General features: G+C 35.9%; 1 protein-coding gene across 1 annotated transcript in view; it reads right to left on the reverse strand.

Annotated features, from left to right (window-relative positions):
• Positions 1-269: 269 nt before the first annotated feature.
• Positions 270-23,478, reverse strand: part of LOC140149297 (uncharacterized) — a 51,420-nt gene continuing 28,211 nt past the window's right edge. Inside the window, 27 exon segments of the mRNA XM_072171563.1 lie at positions 270-1,379; positions 2,123-2,334; positions 4,018-5,117; positions 5,521-5,592; positions 5,750-5,821; positions 7,753-7,824; positions 8,040-8,111; positions 8,424-8,495; positions 8,965-9,036; positions 9,423-9,533; positions 9,779-9,887; positions 10,131-10,247; positions 11,024-11,140; positions 11,881-12,030; positions 12,625-12,741; positions 14,272-14,388; positions 15,959-16,069; positions 16,256-16,381; positions 16,918-17,304; positions 17,409-17,459; positions 18,672-18,832; positions 19,011-19,095; positions 19,421-19,630; positions 19,821-20,240; positions 20,350-20,727; positions 21,117-21,361; positions 21,712-21,874. Coding sequence (XP_072027664.1) covers positions 1,149-1,379; positions 2,123-2,334; positions 4,018-5,117; positions 5,521-5,592; positions 5,750-5,821; positions 7,753-7,824; positions 8,040-8,111; positions 8,424-8,495; positions 8,965-9,036; positions 9,423-9,533; positions 9,779-9,887; positions 10,131-10,247; positions 11,024-11,140; positions 11,881-12,030; positions 12,625-12,741; positions 14,272-14,388; positions 15,959-16,069; positions 16,256-16,381; positions 16,918-17,304; positions 17,409-17,459; positions 18,672-18,832; positions 19,011-19,095; positions 19,421-19,630; positions 19,821-20,240; positions 20,350-20,727; positions 21,117-21,361; positions 21,712-21,874 — 5,150 coding nt within the window. The 3' untranslated portion in view covers positions 270-1,148.

Genomic DNA, 23,478 nt, shown 5'->3' on the forward strand with positions numbered 1-23,478 from the left:
ATGAAGTAAGCTTACACCCTTACCAAAATTAGGGCGTATGTACAGGGTGTCCCAGAATGATTTGTACCGTGTTTGCAAAAATAACTAAAAATAGAAGACGGGCAGTGTATCTATTTGTGATACCAGCATTATAATGTTGGACATGTCTCCTACTTCTTGAATAAGTTCATCAGGATTGTAGATATCAATTATTGGTAAATTATGCTTTACAAATCCACTTGAGTAATCAAGTGGATTTGTAAAGCATAATTTACCAATAATTAATGTCTCCTACTTATTCTGTTAATTTCAGCACGCTACCTTTATTTGTTTTGGCGTGTCATGCAATAATGTAAAATCGATGAAAAACGACTCGCATACCTTTGAAAAATGGCACGATACGATTAAATGAAGAACGTGGGATGTTTGGCACAGCATTTCGACGACAACTACTGTTGGGGTTGCGCCTGAAAGCTTGCCGGACAGCTGCAATGTTCGCTCTAGTTCTTACAGTCTTACGAGCACCTGAAGCTTCACTCTGCCGATGACAGTTCCGTGCTCGTCAAACTTTACGTTATACACTATCGTCTAATGAATCTTCTTTGCGTAAGTTTTTGAAAGAAATCCACGCTACTGTACAGTAAATTGAGGAGCCGTCTTTTCTGTACCACAACCAGTTTGATCTCTGCAAGCATTTCAAATGACATGGACCTCACACCACAATAACTATATTTAAAACTACCGCCAAAGAGAGAATGGGATTAGGCCACAAATCCTTAATTCCATATAATGATTGCTTCGTAACGTCATAAATAATAGATAGATATCGGGTATTTAGTGGAAATATGAACAGGGCACAACTAAAATACCTGCATAACTTTTTCCAAATAACTTTGTGCTGAACGGTTAGTAATGTTACAGATTTTCAAAATAGGTTGCGTTGTCAAAACTTATAATTCACCATTTTTACGCAATCTTCTATAACTTCTACTAGAAACGTCCAATTTTTAAAATCTAAAAAATCTGAGAAAGCTAAATATATGTAGAACTTAAAATGCAAAACAATATGACCATTCAACATGCCCTTCATACCTAAAAAATTCCATCTTTCCCAGTATAGATCATTCTGGGACACTCTGTATAGGGCTGAATATAAGAATCCTCTCATTTTATAATTTAGTTGGTCCGTTATCATTAACATTAAAACCAGCTTGATTGTTGATAAAAATTTCACAATCACCCGTCAAGGCAATTAGCATGTCCAATACCCTGCGCAGTTGTTGGATGTCTTCTAATATCATCATGTCCAGATTTTCTGTTATGCCACCGTCTTCTGGTTCGATGTCATCAACTGATTTGTGAGGCAAAATGAGAAAGCCATGCCATTGATCACATACTTTCTGTGAAGTGAAATAATAAACACAATCTACATGATCCAGGTAGGTATGTACAGATCATATTCTACATAAAACAATTCAGCAGGTCATTAAGTCTGGGGGATTCACACTGACAAAAAATAGGTTCCAGAAAGATTCCTAACATTTCCTGTTTACAACTACTTGATGATTCACTCATACTGTGTTCATTGTTAAGGCAACCAAATATTTATCACATAATACAGTCACCCAGTTGATATATACTACTGAAAACAATATATCCTTCTGTTTGTGTTACCGTTCTAAACACATTCTTCCATGCCTTTAATGATATTACAACTGCATGTTGCTCATAAATGTTCAGGGATAATTTCATTATATCTTCTCAAAATAATTAGTTTCTCTTTCATTTCTTTAACGCGCGAATTGTATCTTATTGCCAATTTTCTGAATTCAACTATTGTAAATAGGTCATTTGTCATCATACACAATATAATTCTTTTAAAGAAATTTATTAATGATAATGCTTGAAACATGATCGTGGTTGTCATTTCCACAATTAATCCACCTGTTCAAGTGTTTTATTTAAAATTAAAATTACACATAGGGTTTCGAGCCCATCTGGCCTTGTGATGAATCCGACCTTGGCAAGGGTAAATCAATCTTACAAAAATCTGTGCTCGGTTGAAAAATCTGTGAAAAATCTGTAATTTCTTTTGCAACCAGTCTGATTTTTCACAGAAAAATTTCTCCTAGTGAATACATACCTGTTTTTCAATAATGATAAATTCCTCTGTTATATTGCCATGGTAAATACCAGTTTCATGCAGTCTAGCGAGGGTATGTTTGAGATCCGTTTCTATGCATTCTACATCGGCCATGGTTAGTAACACGTCGTTCGTGACTGGTTTCAATTGAGATAAAATGAAGCGTCCATGTGCGGGCAGTGATGAAAGATCCGTAGTGTCTGATGATAACACTGCATAGAGAAACAAGACATGAAAGGATCTCAGGAAAGGAAACAAAAATACCTGAAAGGTACTTTACCCAATCACAATAGAGAGTTTGTCATCTAAAGAAACCTCAGTATGTTTTATTTTCTCTTATATAAATCGTAGTGAAATATATATGATATATTTCCTTCAAGGTATGAACAAACCGTGGTAGTCCAATCCCCCATGTTGGTCTAGCACCCGGGGGGGGGGGCACTCAACACAAATGACCATACGGATATGCTCCCCGGAAAGACCCCCCTTTTTGGGTTTCGCAGCTCCGAAAGACCCCCGATATTTGACCAAAATACAGCTCCGAAAGACCTTTGATTTTGATCATTTCAGCTCTAAAAGACCCAAAAATTGCTAATTCCTTGCTATTTCTTGTTTTTTCAGGCGATTTTCAACCAAAAAGCCAAGAAAGACCCTTGATTTTGACTTTTCGCAGCTCCAAAAGACCCCATTTTACTTGTTCACAGCCCGGTTCACAGCTCCGAAAGACCCCTTTTACCGGTACGCCATCAGCTCCCAAAGACCCACCACCTCAAAATTCCGGGGGAGCATACCCACCAAAAATATTTGATGTGCCCCCCCGGGGTCTAGCACTAGTACAGGGAACCCATACCGTATTATAGGGCAGCACCAATACGAAAATGTCATACCGATAAATGACGTGTCCCGTATTTTTAAGTTTGCGTTGTGAACTAGTCTAGTACCCCAATAATATTATGTACTGTTCTCTGGTTCATATGACATTTGTTTTTAATAATATCTTTTAGTAATCTAACAACACACGTTTCTAAACGTAAAACAGGCGCCAAAGTTGAAATATACTTTCCTCTGTCTTTTCACCATTTTTAAACTTGGTCCCATTGAGGAGAGTTATGTTAAAGGTGTTTAATTAATCTTTAACCATTATAACCAATCCGTAGGAAAGCATTTTTCAAATGATGGCAACGCTCTCTCATAAACTACAAATCACTCATTTAAAAGGGCGTTTCGTGATCCACAGCATCATCCCCCTATATATCCTTTTTATATCACTGGAAACCTTTCGCTACATAATGTTTATATACAAAAAAATTCTTGCAGATTATTTCGTTTAGCAAAGATATCGTGAAATTTGAATTGAACGACATTACAACACATTGTCTACGGAGCAGCGTAATACACATAATCATGCATAATTCGCAAACGCAAAATCGGAATCAACTGAAATTTTAGGAATAAGCTTTTTTTTCGTGGATATCTACTGAAAATGTCATAAAAAGATGATGCTAGGATACTCCTTTAAGTGAGTGATTACAAAGTAGGATTTAAAAGATTATATTAAAGCACACAGTACAATAAAACTTGGTTTGCAAGTCTGATGGGAGGTTAGTACATTTGTTACCAAGATTAAAATATACTTTTTGGATGTTATTACCACTGCCATGGACATAAGACGGACCCAGACCCTGAACAAAGAGGGTGGCATTTTCCGGGATAGTGGATCATAAGACACTATCAGAAGTACCAGAAGTACGGAATATTGTAGTGAATAAAAGTCACTTGGTTTTGACAAGCACAAATTCCAAAATTTATATTTGATAAGATAAACAAACCTGATGAATCTATTCAATGCAAGTTAAGACTAAAATAGTTAAACAAGAAATTTATGAGATACTTACTGGGTGTACTTGTCTGCGTAGTGTTAGTAACTACTGCAGCTTTATATGTGTCCATGGAATAGTTGTCACTTTTGCTGCTGTTCCTATGCTTACAATGTGGACAAGATTTGTTGCCACTGTATGATAATTCTGAAATCTTGTCTTTCAGGTCCAGCGATGATATGGTGTATAAATATGGGTTGAGGGATGAATTAATTGGCAATACAAAAACAGCAATCCAGGCATAAACTGTCGGTGGTATCACCGCTGCGCCAGTTAATGAAAGAATCCCCATAAGTACAATGGGCAGCCAGCAAAACATATCAGTCGCCACGATCAACATGGTTTTTGTTGCTAGTTTGATTTCTTTCCCTAGTCCTCGATTCGAATTGCGCACTTTAGCTGATGAACGCTTTGCTACAATATAAATACAAATATAACATATTGAAATAATGACGAAACTAAGAAAGTTGAGAGCTAAGAACACAGCTACAGAGTATTCCCAACCTGGAGTTCTTTCTGGTGTCAAAGGTAATGCAAGACATACACTTGAACGACCGTAGAATCCTTCTCCAAAGTAACTCAGGAAAGGCATGGCTGGAATTAAACTAAGTAAAATAGATAGAATCCATCCAATGGCAATAATTATCCGAACTGATTTAGTTGTGATTTTCTTTTGGCTAAATGGAAACATAATACAAATAAAGCGATCCACGCTGATAACAGTTAAGGTATACACAGATGCTTCACTCGATAAAACTGAAAGGAATCCAGCAAAACCACATGTTACTCCGTTTTTCCATTGTTCTGCGTGATAAATGTAAACTTCACGAAAATAAACATCAGCACCTGCTATGATAATCATGTATATTCCCATAAGGCAGTCAGATATAGCAAGGTTTAAAATTAATGAAGCTTGAACTCTAAACCGTTCCTTTGTTTTAAGCCGCCAGATAATGACAAAGATGTTGCCAACGAAGGCACTCATGCCAAGGATCCACATGAAGGCACGAAGAACTGGGTTACGGATAAGATCGGAACACGAAGAAAATTGGTCCGGTTCCGGTTCACAGTGTTTGATATCGCCCACGACACAACAAAACAGGTATTCATCGGTGCTCCTTTGGAAGCAATAAGAAAATGGAACATTAATATGGAATCTTTCTTATCGATACACCACTTTTTCATGTTATATAATTATAAATGTCGAGCTCATCCAATCGTTATGACCATTTCATCGTGTAGTACTATACTGTTTATCTAGAAAATGCAACTCATTATTTCATAGCCTTTTGCTACTAGCATCTTAAATTATACTCCGATAAACACAAATGGTGATGACGTAATAACTGACTTATGCGGTTGAATTCATGTCTTATACATGAATTCAACCGAAAAATCTAAAGCACACCGATACTGCGCTCATTTATAATTCCGTATAGAGACTATTAGATTACATTTTAAAATAATGAAATGAAAACGTCTAAATATTGTGTTTACTCTCATTTACTTAATGCTACTTACAAAGACTTCAATGAATTCAAACCAGCAAACATTTTTTCATCGAATGTACTTATATCATTCTCTCTCAAGTCTCTGAAAAAGAACATTGTTAACAAAAAATAGTAACACGGCAATTTAGATAAAATGCTGAAAATGGCAATTTGTGAATTGTAATTTGCTTGAAAATTTAATGAAAAATATCAATAAAATAATCAGTTCAGTGAATGAACCCTCTATTTTGAATACTTACAATATCTCTGTTGCATTCAACCCTTCAAACGTTCGAGATTCAATACTTGAAATTCTATTGTTACGGATGTCCCTGCAATGAAGACAAATGTTATGAAATACAACGACTCTATATGTTCACAATATAATTAAACCACTTTTGTATAAGCAAATTTATATATTTTACAGTACGTAGCATTTGGGAATCATGCCGTTTTGAAGTACATCCAAGTGATGATTTTCCTTGGGGTATAAAAGTAGAATCGCCACTTCAAGCAAATTGCTATATCAGGATTACAATAAACGCATTTCTTCAAAAGTTGCTTTCAAACGTGTAAAAACTAATCTAATCATTCTATTTCATAAAATGAAATTTCACGGACAACTTTCAACCGATATAATCATAAAGTCCCTGCTTTGGCAGTTGTCTGATCAGTCATTAAACCCGCTTAATATAAAATATTAATCACTTTAAAATAGGTCGAGTAGGCTGTGATTTCAAGTGATTGAGGGTTCGACAGGATTTGAATGATTCATTAAAATCGCGCAGTCGCGGTGTAACAATTAACGCTAGGGTCTCATGTGTTCAAGCATTATAAAGCCTGCACAAAAAGTAACTCAGCTGTTATAAATACGCCTATAGATTCAGAACTAATAATTGGTTTTACAATATTTCAACGTAAAAAGAAGGATGGTTTAGTTACGCGCATTTTGATACCCCATTTGCCCAATTTTGTTCAATATTGACAATACAGCAGTGTTTTGAAAGAAAAATACCCCAATTTAAAAGTTGCAGTTATTTGTATTGATTTGAAGTAAGCGCGAAGATAATGGCGGGCTTTACGTGTTACAGTGCTGGCATTGTAACCATTGATCGCTGTAAACTGCTACTCTTACATTCGGGTATTTTTCTGTAAAAGCACTACTGTATTGTTAATATTGAACGACATTTGACGAATGGGGTATAAAAATGCGTGTAAATAAATCATCCTTCTCTCTATGTTGAAATATTGTGAAAACAATTATTAGTTCTGAATCTATAGGCGTGTTTATAACAGCTGAGTTACTTTTTGTGCAGACTTTACATGTACTGCAATTATAAAGCAAACCCATAACAAGCGGAAATATCCCCGTTTTAGAGCATGCACATTTCTAGCTGAAACTAAATCCTGTCCTGCACGTTTTCATACCTCATCTGAGTCAATAGCCCAATATTGTTCCCAGAGACCATTTGCGACAAGTTTTCAATTCATAAATGGCTAACGAATGATAAAACAGACTTTACTTTTATTTTGTTTGTTTCTTACTAAATATTCATTATATATTTATATATAAAAAATACATCTTAATACTAATAACGGCGTGTCCGTCCGTCCGTCCGTCTCTCTGTCCGCGCGCTATCGCGTTTGCGTCCGCGCGTTTCGCGTTCACGCGGAGCACTATCGCGTATCAACGGGAGTGTGCGCGGAGTACAGTGCGCGCATCGGAAAAGCATTACAGTGTGGTTAATCGTGCAAGTGCATCTCATCCAGTTCTCATCGGATCAATATGCCTATTTTCAACACATATTTCAAAACGGCACACGTGCAGGGGCCTATACTATTAGTAGCAGAACATGACTATTTCCGTGGTGCAATATTTTTTCCGTAGTTAAACCCTAACCTGTAACCCGTTATATTAGGCCTAATTTCGTTCACATTTATCCCGATTGATTTTATTACTTTATCATGTTTTGTAACAGCCTACATCCAGATACTAATTTCGGGGTATTGGGGGGTGGGCTCACATGTGGTAGCAGGAGAAGAGGCGAACGATGGGTTTCCAGATTACAGCCAAGTAAGCATCACAGCTACAAAACTACTAAGTTGATTATTGTGTCAAATTGGGTCTTGATCATTGAGAGACGTAGGCCTATATCAAAGGTCAGGGCAAGTAGGCCTATGGGTAACGGGTGTTGGGTAATTAGAGATAGTCACAAGAACCACCCAACCCGAGAACCGCGAAATCTAGTTTATATATACTTACAGGTATGTCAGGGCGGGCATGCCGATGAAAGTATGCTCCTTTAATTCTTCAATATGCAGATTACTGAGGTTTCTGTTGTGGGAAAGAGAAGAAAAAAAACTACTTGTTATGATCATCATCATCATCACCATCATTATTACCATGATGACGGCACCACCATCGTCATGTCATCATTGGCACGATCACCTTCAACCATATCATCATCAATTCAAATCACTCAAATTGGTTATTGATGTTTCAGTTGCCTAAGCACATAAATCAAAGAAAATGAAACATAATAATCTTACAACTTTGGTAGGAATGACAGATGCTTGAAGGTTCCCGGATCTAGTGAAACAATTGGGTTGCCATGAAGATTTCTGCAAATTAAAAAAATAAGAAGCATTACATGTACTCAAAAGAAAATATTGTTTTGCGTGACAATATTATAATTCTTTGTCAGTAGTTTAAATAAATAATAAATAAATAATAATGAATTTCGGTATTTATATAGCGCCTTATCACAGATCTCGTAGTGTTCAAAGCGCTGCAAACCTATCCGCACATAGATCCGTAACATCCACCAATTATCTGTGCAGCTCCCCAAATTCCATTGGGTGAAGGAAGTTGTTGATAATCAAACAACTGATATCCAATTTTCATAGTTTATATTCATATTATATGATACTCACAACTGGCGCAATCTATCTAGCCCCCTGAAAGTATCACTTCTGAGAACTTCAATTTCGTTGTAGGAAAGATCTCTGAAATAAGCAAGAAAATTGTACACTTTATTTGTTGGGAGTGGCCTTTCTGATTACTTCTATTTTTCTTCAATTCTGTTACTTTATTATTTTCTTATTACAGGCCAGCATGCTTATTATAAGCTTTTCCGCTTGCCTTGACTTTGCTTGGCCTGGTCCAATCAGGACCCAGGCATGTTTCTGCCCGGACCGACTGGTTAAAATAGTAAAAGTTCGGTTTATGAATAGTTATATTTAGCATTTAGGTAACTGAAATATTGACCGGGTTTTCTGATATGTTTAAGTCGTTATATCCGTTGTGGTTAAGATTAAAGGTAATTCGCTAATTATAAAGACTGTTTTAACATTAAAATAAAAATGCTTTTATGCAACTTCGTTCGTTGAGTATTTCGTGCAGACTGTTAATGGCTTGTTTCCACTCTTAATTCATTTTTCACCATCAACAGTTGCTTATTTAATAATATCTTACAATTTCTGCAGGTTGCGTAGGTTGTCAAACATCCCTGGCGTAAGGCTCGAAATACCATTGTTAGCTATATCACTTTAAAACAAAGTAGAAAATATGTGGTGAATTAGTTACGGTATACTTTAAATTAATCAACTACGGTATCTTTAAAAAAAATACCACGTGTAATGTTCCACTTGAATTATAGAAAAGATCTAACCACGCAAAGTGTATGTCCATCCGACAAATCGAGTTCTTTTTGTTGTCTTATCAGACTTAGCACAGCAAAAACAAATTATTACGCTCAAATGGCACAGTCTTTTTTACTATCATAATGCAAAAATTTCAAAAGTTTTAAATTTCACTGTTAATAACTACATTACACATTAAAAATGAGTTAAATTAGATTTATTTCTAGCACGATGACCTAGAAAAATATGATATTTGTATAATACACTCATTATAATACACACTCTACTCACAGTGTAAGTAAAAATGGAAACGCTTGAAGCTCTATATGTAACACCATTTCTATCGTCGTCATATTATTCACATATCGTCGATATCTCGTTTTAGAAATTCCATTAATAGAACTGAAATCAAAGATGAAGAAATTTGATATGAATCCCAACCCCTATGATTGGTTATATTTACATTTATGTATGAATTAACTTTTTTGGTTACCTATTGGCTTTAGTTATGGTTTTCTTATATGCATGACTTTCTTGACAAATATTAAGGCATAAAATAATCTTTTAAAAGTGCAGCAAAGCTGATACGGTATACATAATATACTCAAAAATTTCCTTTAAATTATCATTATTTAATGGCACCTTACAGCATTCTGATTTTGGCGGGAATCTTTGCTGCTGCAGTTGGATTCCACTCCTCGCCTTTGCAATTAAATGTCAGCCCTGTGCAGTTGCAAGATGATGGACATTGAATTTCTGCAAGAACAATAATGAATTATGTTACCATAGGTTTGACAATCATCCAAACCTATCCTCGATCATCCGTATCATTTAAGTTTACTTTCCTAAATAGGTTATATTTCTTTTCCTATGTAGACTATCATGATCCATTTCAAATATGCTGTCGCCTAATTACATACCCACTGTTTACTTTGAAATATTTACTTCAAATACACAATTTGAAAACATAATAAACTCGTTCCCTGCAAGACGACTTACGACAGAAAAACTCATCATCTCCATGAGGGCAGTCTTTGGCACCATCACACAGCTGGTTTGTTGTAATACAATAACTGGCTCCATGACATCGATATGCACCATCACAGCTGAAATTACCTAGATAGAAAGAGAATCCAGAACAGAATAATCGCAAGAGTTATAATATTATATTCCCTAGATGTACATATTGATTGCAGTTTACTGTTTCTGGTATATGAAACCTTTTTCCGAAAGACATCACAAAGAGTAAATACCTCATTTTGTGAAACTTTTTCCAAGTGAAATTTAGAAAAAAAGAAGCCCAATAATTTCTAATAGCCCATTTGTATCATTTGTATTCTTTAATGAAAACGATGAAACTAATTAACTAAACCCATTGAAATTGTTGGATTGTTTGTAGAGTGCCTTGTGGTCCATATCCATTCATGAAGGTGGTTTAAGTAGCTTTACAATTGCAGCTTTGGAATCTGCATCTTTTTTCAAAGAGTCATCATTTGTCAAAGTGTCAAAGTACAGATTTGATTTTTAAAACATTGCTTTGTATGCGCACAATATATGTATTTCATAATCCATGAATTTCGTGACGGTCTGTTTATACATTGTATTTCGGCTTTTGCCTACGTTGTATCTTGTTTTCTGCCTAAACAATATTGACGTGTTTTAAAGATTAAAAAACAAAACAATTTTGGCACGATTGGGGTATCAAAGTGTACGATACACATTTGGGCTGCTTTTTGATATTTCCGTTGAAAACATAATGCATTTGAATCATATCAAAATTTACAAAACAATCTTTCGTATTCACATTTAAGGGTTTGAGATATATTCAATATGAAACGCTCTATTGCCTTTCATATCGGGAATTAAGACTGTAAGCGTATACGACTCCTTACCACATCCATATTCATCCTGTGCATCAGGACAATCATTGACACCATCACATCGTCTACGTAGTGGTATACAATACGATCCGGGACATTTAAACGTAAAGGCTCCACAAGAAAAATGTTCTGAAATAAATGAATGAGGCAACAGGTTTTAAAAAACCACATTAATATCGTTTTCAGTACTGCGCACTCTTACATTATTCCTACATACACTCACTGTTTGCTACTAGAAATATAGGACTATATAATAATACACTACAGAATACTACTAGGTAACTATAAAACTCTGTAAGTGTAAAACGATAACAGAAAAGCCCAATTTCTCAATAAACGATTATATTGATTTATTTTGTTTTTTTGCTGTGGGTTTGCGTTTTTAAAAGATATTATTATATGGCTAGATTGATGGTGTTAATACGGGACTTGTAGTGTGATTACTTTCTTATGAATACTTGGTTGTGAGTACAAGTACTTTGCCATAAGTACGAGTTATTTATTTATATTTATAACATTCGGCCGAAGCCAGGCTAATCCCAATAGTGCTCAGAGGCTACTAAATTTAAGGGACGCCATCCGGATATGATGGGACAGGGATATGGGAAGAGGTCCGATTTTAGATGCAGGAGGAAAACCGGAGCACCCGGAGAAAAACCTGCGAGGACGAGCATGGATCGGCAACCAAACTCACATGTGGCGCCGCGGGGAATTGAACCCCAGCCACAGTGGTGAGAAGCGAGTGAGAAGACCACTACACTAACCCGCCCGCCCGAGTATAATAACGTCACAAATTACGAGTACTATTACTATGGTATGAATATGACTACTAAATATGTTTCTTTGCTTTGTGTTTGCTTGTGTCTCACCGCAATATCTTAAATGAGTGACATCCCGACAACCACGTTGAAGTCCAAACTCGTCAAAATCGTACAAACATAGATATTTACTATCAGCACATGCGCCGTTGTTGCACTGGATCTCATCGTCATTACAGGTGAAACCGGGCTGATTATATGCTGTATTAATCATAAAGAAAAATTCATTTACATGATTTTGGAATCAAACCAAAAATGTATCCACACTTTCTTACTTAACCATGATAAATTGCATTTCAATTATTTCACCATCACAATCTCTTTGGCAGCGAGATTGGATTATAAAGAATTTCCTATCGCATGACCCAAAGGCTGACAGTAAAATAGAAGTTGTGTTTGCTTTCTTTTGACACTTAAGATCATTTGTTAAATTTCATCTACAAAAATGATCAGAACATATCACTTCTCAATGTCAGGTAAATAGTAAACTTTGGATCTACCAGAAATTGCCAGAATTTACAGTTTAAAAATGTTACGTTTAAATTCAACTGCAGATTAGATGATTCGTAGTGGGTGGGTCCCGTGTTGCAAATGGATTTCTTTAATAGTAGGCTATTGCCCTACACTCACCGGAATCTTATGGCGCCTGTATTGCATTTCTTAACATTTCAGGGCCACTAACTACTTACGATGTTCTCTAATGTAATGTGAATTCAATATAATACGAAACGTCCATCTTAATGTTCAAATAATGGTAAAACTACGCATAAAAAGAAGACTAATTCAAATACATACGGCATGAGAGCGGTTCATCCTCCCAGCTATTTCCAGGACAGTCTTTAGTAGCATCACATACAGCATTAGGTGGCAGACATCTACCATTATGACATTGGAAGCCTCCACGGCAATGATCTGGAAATCACAACAGTAAGATATGCACAAAATGGTACTTCTATATCATGTTCGTTTAGGTTTTTTTGGGTGGGTGCGGCGTGCCGCACCCACCCTGTATTCTCTGACTATTGACCTACTTTTTCACATGCCGCAGTGTTGAGAAAATATTCGTGCCGGTTATATCCCAAACACCCACAGAGGTGATAGTTTACGGCGAGTTTTGTAATTATTACTTGATTTTGATATGTAAGTAATACGATAAAGTCGTCATAGGCAGTAATGTGTTTGTATTAAAAGAAATAACAAAAATAATTATTTAAGTAATAGATATACTATTTGGAAATTGCAGCAAGATTTGCAGATGTTTTTATTTGAACAGTACCAGTTCACCAGTTTTGCTAGTTTTCCTAATCTTTGGGCTAAATTAATAGCATCGTGAAGGTCATATATATCATTTTATACTGACAGCTTCGGCTTGTATGTGCATTGTGTTCAGTGTGTACATAGGCTATTTACTTTTCAAATCTTTGATGCTTGTATAAGGTATTATAGACAAATTATTAGAATGCATGTGCACCAGTGAATATCATTATTCCCTGGATTATTTTTGTTGGGACAAAATAATGATATAGTTTGACGCTTTGAAATACAGTTATGTTAATCATAATAAAGTTACAAAGTTAAAAAATAATATCGAAATATTGTAAAATCAAACATTTCCCCTCATAAGTTGCAATACAACATATTGAGGAAATTGATATGACAGATTTTTAAACTTTGATATGGAAAGATACCCCAGCCCTGTTGTCTCACCAGAGAAGATGAGCAGAAGTCTTTCTATCTGATGATAAAAGAACCTCTAGGTATGATTACGAAAATGTTTTAAATAACTATTATCTACAAAAGTTTTATAACCATGTTTTATATAAAATGTTAACATAAAACGTCTTGTGTTATGATGTGAAGGGTTAATATAAAAACAGGGAAAATCTGTTCCAACTGACCAGCAGAGAACAGGATAAGCAATTGATCAGATTAAAATCAGGGAAAATATGACACAACCTCCAATGGGGGAATAACAAACGTATAAACGTATAAAGTTAAAAACTCTTTTAACTTTGTTTATACGTTTTGTGTTATTCCCCTATTGGAAATCGATGTTGTGTCATATTTTCCCTGTTTTTAATTGTGAACTTGACTTACTCATTCTTTCATTTCTCTTGACAATTTTTCATTTGCCCACCCTATTCCTTTTAAAGGAATTTTTATTAGTTTTGTTTTGTTAGTATGTCCCACATTTCATCAAATTAATATATTGTTAGAAATTATAAAGCATCTGAAAGTGAGGATTATAAAGATGGCACTTCAAACTCGATAAATCATGCACAGAGTTCTTCAAATATACCGTATGGTTATACAATGTATTTAAAAAGGATTCATTTTGAACATACATTTTGATAGTAACTTTGCTTGAAATTATAATACAGATCGGTTTCAAGCAGAATCGTTTAGCCTACAAACAGGGTTGAATTGGTTATTATAACGTACCACATAGTGTTTCATCGGACGTATCAGCACAATCTATGATGAGATCACATCGTTTGTCTAAGCTGACACACTGACCGTTGTCACATGTAAACTCATCGTTACTACATTTCGGATATTCTGTAAAACAACAAATTTGGTAACTTAAACTACATGGTGTCCCAATAAAAACAGAACCCTCATTGCGCCCTCTTTTTCTCCTATTTCTGAAAAGTTGATCAAATAAATTACATTTTGTATGTAAACAAACCTTACATCATAAGCTTTAACCCAAAACAATTATTTCAATCGGCTCACAATTTTTGAAGATATGTCCTTTTTTAAGAAATGTGCCCGGTTTTTTTTACTGTCCACGGATGGGGTTTGGCTACATTAAAGATTAAAACGAAACACACGATTAATGAACACATTCGCTATGAGCGAGGACAGAGGATGATTTAAGCTCTTCCCAGCAAGTCTTGCGGTTAGCACAGCTGTGTGAGTGAACATGACACCACTGCCCGCCCACTGCATACACACGTGCATGGTTAAATTTGAATTTGGACAGATATATTTACAATAAAAACACCTTCAAAAAGTTGGTCGATTTCACATTTTATGTTATCTACAGAAGGTGTGAATTATCCTTCATGCATACATCACTTTAGATCTGAAATCGACCAAGAAATAATGACACACGGGCAATTCTAAAACAACATCTTTTGCACAGAGTTCAATGGGATTTGAAAAGTAAAGTGGCAGTTGAAACTCTAGTGATAACACTTTTACAGTGCATGATGGGGCTTCCTTAAATCATCCTCTGGAGCGAGGATCACCAGGTAGCCCCCAATATCTTCGCAATCGTATTTCTGCTGCATTCGCAAGTATACGGCGCACAGGGAGGGTACGCAATGCAATTGATGCAATGAGGACCAGGGCTGAAATATGTATTCGTCAAGGAGGCAACCAGATAGAGGGCAAAGCAGCACAGTAAACTCACTTCAGAAGAACCAAGGACATACCAAACGGCCCTTTTCAGGGCATGTTGTAAAAGAAAGCAAGAAACAACAAAGTAAAAAAGTAAGAAACATAATAAAACAAAAAGGCATAAATAACCAAGAAAAAAATAAGTTTAATTGTAAGTATAGCAAGAGAAGTCCCATCCCACATCCATTTTGCCGACAAGTTAATGCCATTTAACACAATCCATAGCCGGTAAAACCCATTCCCTGAATAAAGTTCATTATTTTATAAAGTTATCATTGAGGAATGCTTGATATTCATGCATGGTGCGTGTACTCCTTTTCAATCTTTGAAGTAGCCAAACCTCCTCCCTCCGTGGACAGAGTGAAAAACGGGTACATTTCTTTAAAAGAGCATAGCTTCAAAAGTTGTGAGCCGATTGAAATATTTCTTTCGGTTTATTAAAGCTAACGAATAAATGTTTTTTACATACCAAAATATATTTGATTAACTTTTCAGAAAAAGAGGGCGCAATGGGTGTTCTGTTTTTTTGTGAGGAACACCCTGTACAATACAAAACATGTCACACGGGAAGGTCTTGAATGAATGACCTCACCAGTCAACACTGACAATAACACATTATAATACACATTGATATTCCAAGATTTGCAACATTAACAAACTCTATCTAACCCGAGAGAAGTGCAACAATTGTATTGCTTAATGATGTATCATAAGATTAACTTACCACATTGAGTCTCATCGGAGGCTGTGGCACAATGAGGGATAAAATCACAATAAAATGATGCAGATATACAACTTCCTCCCTCGCACTCAAAACTGTTCCTCCCACATTCGTCTGAAGAATCAATGAAGAGAAGCATTTTGTGAAATATAAAGGTGGCATTTTTAGATTTAAACAAATACATTTACCTTATAAATGATAAACAATCATTATAAATGATAAAAGATAATAAGAATCTAGTTTGAGACAGATATATTTTCATTCCTGTCAGTTTACATATTAATGACAGAACTAACTTACTTTGAGGGCAGTTGTTTTCATCTTTGCCATCCCTACAATCCCGTTGGCCATCACACATTAATATAGGTTGTATACATTCACCAGAACCACATGTGAACATTCCATGTGGACACTGCAGGAAATATGCTGTATAAACAAAATCAAGGAATGTATGAATGAAAAGGCGCAAACACGCATATCGTTAGTGAACGGCGACAATGACAATAGCAACAAAAAGTCATCATGCATTATGCTGGCATAAAATTTACTAATTGAAGTAATAGTAAAAAGTAAAAATGAAATAATGTAAACTCGCGGAAAATACAAAACGTGACGTGCTTACACGAAATGCACATAGAAGTTGCAAGTTGGTAGTTCTGATATCAAATGCTTGCTGCATGCAAGTAGCAGCACGTCTTTGCGAATGGGGCATACTGCAAGCCAGTATTATGTCCTTTGTGAATGGGGCATTCTGTAAGCCATTAGCCAGTAGTATGTTATTTGTGAATGGGACACAACATGCATGGGGCATTCACAACTATGGATTGAACACGTGCACAAAGAACATTAACATAGCAGCCAGGAGAGATCTCGAAACTACCAACTCGCGACTTCACATTAATTATCGAAGGCATAATGATCGTATTTATGCTCTTTTCTCAATTATCACAGGAATAACATACCAGTGGGTTGCTCGAAGCAGATTTTGGCCGGAACCCTAATGTCCTCTTTGCAAATATCATCTTGGAACGTCCAATTCCCACCAGAGTATTCCAAAAAGTGACAAATCAGCTCATTTTCTGTAAATCCTGAGCTACCATCAGCGTTATCAATTCTCAGCAACACTCTATATCCCGCATCTGCCGGGATCCTCCATAGAAATTCCACGAAGTATTTAATGTTCATCAACATGGAGTTTGTCAGGTCCAGATTGCCGGTGCCCTGTTGTTCGTTAGGACATGTTGATGACATTCCTGATTGATCAGTAAGTCTAGAATTATTGGCGGAGTAGTGGTGATAATGAAGGGTGAGACACCAACCGCCAGCCATTAAAGAGCCATCTTTGCAACCTATAATATTATGAAAAAGTAAGGGTAAGATTTTTCTTTTTTTTTTTTTTAAAAAAGGTTAATATGGTGTACATGCTACTGCCATCTTCGTATTCTATACGTACCTCGTTCTTTCATGGATCCAATTTCGGTTGTTGGTATATATTGTTTGCCATCTGTATAATGACAAAAGTAGTGACGGATCGCGGATTAGGGTATGCATTCACATGGCATAACAATGTTTTGGTCTTATTTAGTGTGATGTGTACCCTTACAATCATACAACAGGGGGAAACACGTAATTAGGTAAGAGAGTAAAATTCCCTATATTGTGTACAAGAAAAGATCAGTCAGATTTATATTTATGTATTGGGGAAAATCCCCAGATATAAGTATGTGTTGCAATTTAAAATGAGAATGTCTATTATTAGAGGCAGGGAATTCCCAGATGTAGGGTTTGGTATAAAAGCTAGAAGCAGGATATTTTCGTGGAAGATTTATGGAAGTGTTGTATTGGGTTAATGTGATTGCAGCCGTGCCCTCAAAGAATAGTACTTGCAAACCAGTCATTGTTTTGCGTAGCCAATGTGCAACTAATCCGGCTAGAACGAAGGAAATTTGGAGTACGCCAAAAGTATACATCATTCCCAAAAAGGGGATATAGGCTTACTAGCTCTTACTCTTCTGGTTACGTGCTGAAGTCTGGTTTATGAAACAACACGTTTGTCAATATACTGTTCCCAAAGAAAGTGAGCGAGTGGTGAAAGCGACACCGTTTTGGAAATTGTGCAAGAATTCTGTATGCAAAGTATTATATTATGCCACTCCATGTGACGTATGAATAACAATGAAACTAATCACCAACAAGAACAAGACTTTTGGTTATATAGACATTGTCATACCTTCTTGTAGTAATTCAGACCCTAAAACAATAGCTAACAATGATTACCAGTTTAAGCATTGTCCAATCATACTAAATTAACTGCGTCGACATTTAATGAAGAAAGCTAACACGTAGACGAATAATTATAATGTCGTAAAAGAATATTTAAATATTCTTTTACGACATTATAATTATTCTTCTACGTGTTTGCTTTCTCTATGTTTTTCATTACATATTTTATTTGTTATATCAGCGTTTTTTGTGTATATTTACGAACTTGGAAGAGGTGCTTTTGGCCTTGGATGTTTCCTACCCGTAACATTAGGGAGAAATTGGTTTACTGTACTTGAAATAACCGACAGAAACTAAATAAGAATCCAAATGGTATTGACAGATGGTGTATCACTTGTACAATGTTGAACAATTGCAACATTAAAATAGATTGACAGATCAGAATATATAAGACATTTGTTTAAAAAAAAAAAAACATTTACAGATATCTCACCAGCTTGTCGAGCTCTTTTCTTGCATATATACTGTTTAGCTTCCATAGACGCACAGGAGACATCGTGCCAATGATTAGTTGAATGAAGACTGGTAAGCTTTATAACTGAACAACCTTCCAATAAATCGCCATCTGGTTGCGGTCTTAGCAAATCCGTGTATCTTAACAGAAGAACATAACATATAACATTTTACATGTAACTATATAACAAACGATATTGCTACTGATTTACCAACGACCATCTATCTAGTTTGCCTTAGTATTTCCGGTATAGAAATGAAAATTACAGTAATCTAGAAAACAGGAAAGATAATGCAGTATATGCGGGCGATGGCATACCTTCGTGGAACTGACCAATCAGAGTAGCTCATTGGAGTAGCATCTACCCATCGGTAAACCCCTTCAGTTACGATATCATTCAATCCTATAGCAAAGGTAATGGCAGGTTAATAATGGTATAGCTTTAAAATAAAGATTATGCCTATTTTACAATGTATTCGATGGACATTACGAGGCAGAAGGCACTTTTAACACGTGAATCAGTGGTTTTAAGTATATCAAATTACTAAAGTTGTAATGAAGGCAAATGAGAAAACACTACAAAATCGTCCGTTTTTTTACTTTTGTTATTGACTTGTTCGTTGTCATGTTACTTCGGTAATGATATATTAGTTCTATTTTCCAAGTTATTAAAAGATTTATACGAGTGGATATTCATAACAAAATATAGTACACTCTACTTGCATTACCAATGTAAGTTTTGAGATCGCCAGTAAACCATTCAGACGTTAGCTTGTATTGTAGAAAGTTCATTTCTTTAAAATCTTTGATACTCGTCAGGTGGCCGTCTAAATTGTGACACATGTTTTCTGCCTCCGTCCAACGCAAGCTTTCATTTCCTACATGGAAACTATAGCAAAATCCATTGTACATTACCCATCCTTTGGGACATTCATACTCTGAAACAAAAATCGAATTAGTTAACAATAATAAAGTAGTAATATAAATTAGATTCCACAGCGTTACCGACTTTGAGCTAGCTCGAGCCACAATAACTTTAATTGTCAAGGATGAACGCTATTAAATAGGTGTCAAAAGATTTATTTGTATTCAAAAGCCATGTTTTTTAAATGGTTTACGACTATTTACCATCGCTTGAATGTGCCACAAATTCTGAAGTAAATTTTCTTGCATGGTACTGTGCTTGGAATCCGATTCCTTCATTGGTATCATCTGTGTCAAAGGTTATAGTCATTTCATTGAAACTGGCAAGAACGTCAAAAGTAGGATGGTTTGAGTTGCAAAATATCCCTAGTAACTCATCATCTGCAGATCCACCATCATATACACGTACACCATCATCTATACAAAGTTCTATTATTGACGGGATGTCAAAATCGTGAAAGGTTAAACTTATATAAGTGGCTGGCTCTGTTTGAATATGCCATTTACATCGACTGTTTGGATTGTATTTGTATGGAAAGTTAACTGATGTGATGATAGCGTGACTTATCCAACAATGCTGTATTCCAGAACATGTGTATGACCCCAACCCGCATCCTCCAACGTCTGAAAATACAAACAAAATACATTTCCATCAAAGTTTAGTCAAGGAGTGCTACACTGAACATATTAGTTTAGTAATTTCTTATCTTTAAGTATATATAAAGAGCCTCACCAGATGTTTCATAGGCGGCAACAAATCCTGACGACATAACATCTAATCCTGTTTTGTAAACAACTAATAACTGTGATGTGGCCGAGAGAAAAAATGGCGGCGGAGTCCCACAAATCCGTCTTTCACTTTCTGCTATGTCCTGGCCTTGTTCTTGTAAGAGCACGTAGTCACTGCATTCATCAGTGAAATCATCTCGTAAAACATGAAAGTCTTTAAATTCCAGACGGATGAAACGTCCACTGGCAACTGTAATCGTCCATTGGCAAGCACTAAATGGCGGTAATTGAGATGGGTAGTCTTTTGTAGAGAAGAAGCCCGACGGATTTGTCAGAATGCCTGTTACCCCACAACTTGAATCACATTCCTCTACCAAACAATCTGAAACACAATATGATTGAAAGGAGTAAAACGGTTGTTCTGAGCAAATTTATAATAACTATTTCCAGTCTTTCGAAAGGGGCATATAAGCCCCAGCCACATACGCCACAAATCATAGACAGGACCGTGTCTATCTAATGTAGGCATAGTACGCAAATCGGGAATATGAATATGAAAATAAATGTATAGTTACAGCACGACTTGCTGTTTCGGACTATGGCCTGGCTCTGGTATCCACCACCACACATAAAAAAGTTTTTCATTGATGTGTTGTTGCACTAGTTTTGAATATGTATCAGAGTACATTGTATATTACCAAAGAAATAGAAACTTGTAAAATATTGAGCCAAATTGCAATTGCCTTTTCCAATATAAGCTAATATACTTACCAATTGTTTCATATTCTGCCACGAATCCTAACTCGTCTGGCATATCTGCGCTCAATTCTCCAATCATTAATCTAATGGTAACATTGTTTGATCGTGTAATGACCTCCAAGCCGGATCTTGTACCACAGTATGATCCTCGAAGTACCTCGCCGTCTTCATTTAGGAAGTCATAGATGTCTAGATGATCCAGACAACGAGAGGCATACATATTTTGTTGTCGTAAATCTAGTTTGGAGAATGTAAACCTATGTGTAACAAAAGACAAAATAATATCTCATTACTATTTTGATGCAGCTCGTGACGTGACGATATATACAATGTCGCTAATTTTATAAGATGATGAAGATGATGATGATGATGATGATGATGATGATGATGATGATGATGATGATGATGATGATGATGACATCTAAATGATGAGGTAGATAATATGAGAACATTGATACCATTATGCCTTTAATTCCGATTTGTAGCAAATATTTAAGCTGTTCATTGCAGGGATATTGATTATCACAGATTGGTAACATTCTGCTTCTGGATGATGATCCGTTCACCTTATTTTGTAAATGCAATTGCTCATCTTGAATTTCCATACCTTATAAAGAGAGGATACTGCACTTGAATAATGATTTCACACGTTGAACCTGAATGATACCATGGCGCATAGCTGAGACTTTGTAAATATCCATGAGTTTCTGTGATGCTCACGATGGTCTGATTTGCTTCCCAAAGTGTCGGACAATTTATATTAGCTGATGCTGCAGAAACAACAAAATACCAGCATTGAGTCTTTTCAGCATTAGTGAAGACAGCAAAATATTGTTGTGTACATTTTAACATTGCTCTTTTTTCTCACATACTGCTGGAAACTATTACTTGAACAAAGATACTTGGTCCAATTAATGACGAATTCAAAAAAGAACAAAATTAATATGATGCGGCTGAAAGAAAGGAGGGAAGAATTTCAACTCACTCGCGCTCAAGAATCGATTCATAAGCACTGGATATGGAAGATATGGATATAGACTCGAGATCTGTACTTATATCTAGCATAGTAACAGAGGCTGCTGAAGAAATAGCACCACAAGAAAGTACAGAACAAGGAAACAAAAAACCAAAGAAGATATTGAGATTGAGGCGCTAGATATGAAACGAAAGATACTCAGAGAAATCATAGACAAAACTACTACTCAGAAAGTAGAACAAGGAAACTGTGAAGGCAGTACGAAAGAAGAGGCGTCAGAGAAATAGAAGAAAACAAGAGAACAATTTGAACCCATCTTAGAAAGTGGCAAAGGACCAACACAGATCTCAAAAAGGAACAGTAAGAAAGCTAGAATCAGCCAGATGAAAAACCAAAATGGTATTCCTACATCTAGTAGAGAAGAAATACTCAACATCTTTGCATAGTTCTACCAAAGACCTATATAGGTCTCATTCTAAACCAAAGCAAACCACATTTCTTGTCTCCAGATCAAACAAACATACCAATACCAAATGTAACTGTTAAAGAAGTAGAGACAGCAGTAAAACAAATGAAAGACAACAAAGCACCTGGCACTGATGGTATATCCAGTGACGTGTATATAAAGAGGAGGTACAGAAATTAACACTCAATTAACGAGACTTATATTAACAGATGAGAAGATACCAGTAGTCTGGGAGGAACACAAACTTACACTTCTTCATACATGTCATAAGAAAGGAGATAAAAAGGATATCAGAAACTACCGACCAATTAGTCTGCTATCACATACATATAAAATTTTCACACGAATCATCCCAGAACACAGTCAAGAGAATCTTTGAAGAATATCAAGCTTTAGAACAGACAGGCTTCAGAGAGGGCTTTTTAACAACTGATCATCTGCATGCTTGCTTTGAACCAACTGATTAAAAAAGTATCGGCTGAGCTTTGTAAAGACTACATACATGACATAGATTACGAATAAGCCTTTGACGCGGTGGAACATAGTGACTTATTTGCAACGCAACAGCTACAATCTACCTAAATAAGGGAGTACGGCAAGGGGACACAATCTCTCCAAAAATCTTTCCAATCTCTGCCATAGAACAAATTTTCAAACAACTAGATTTAGAAGAAAGAGGTATTAACATCGACTGAGAATGGTTAACCGACCTGAGGTTTGCAGATGACATAGCCCTTACATCACAATCAGTTAAAGACTTGGAAGTTCAGCTTAATAGTTTGAATACTGAGAGCAAGAAACTTGGACTGAAAATATAAAGCAAACGAAATACATGACCGAACTTTGACACTAGAGAGTCCGTTGAAATTGACTATGAACTGATAGAGAAAGTAGATAGTTACAAGACTAGTGTCTGGGCAAGACAGTTAAGA

Source organism: Amphiura filiformis, chromosome 3 (genome assembly GCF_039555335.1).
Source record: "Amphiura filiformis chromosome 3, Afil_fr2py, whole genome shotgun sequence".
Taxonomy (NCBI): domain Eukaryota; kingdom Metazoa; phylum Echinodermata; class Ophiuroidea; order Amphilepidida; family Amphiuridae; genus Amphiura; species Amphiura filiformis.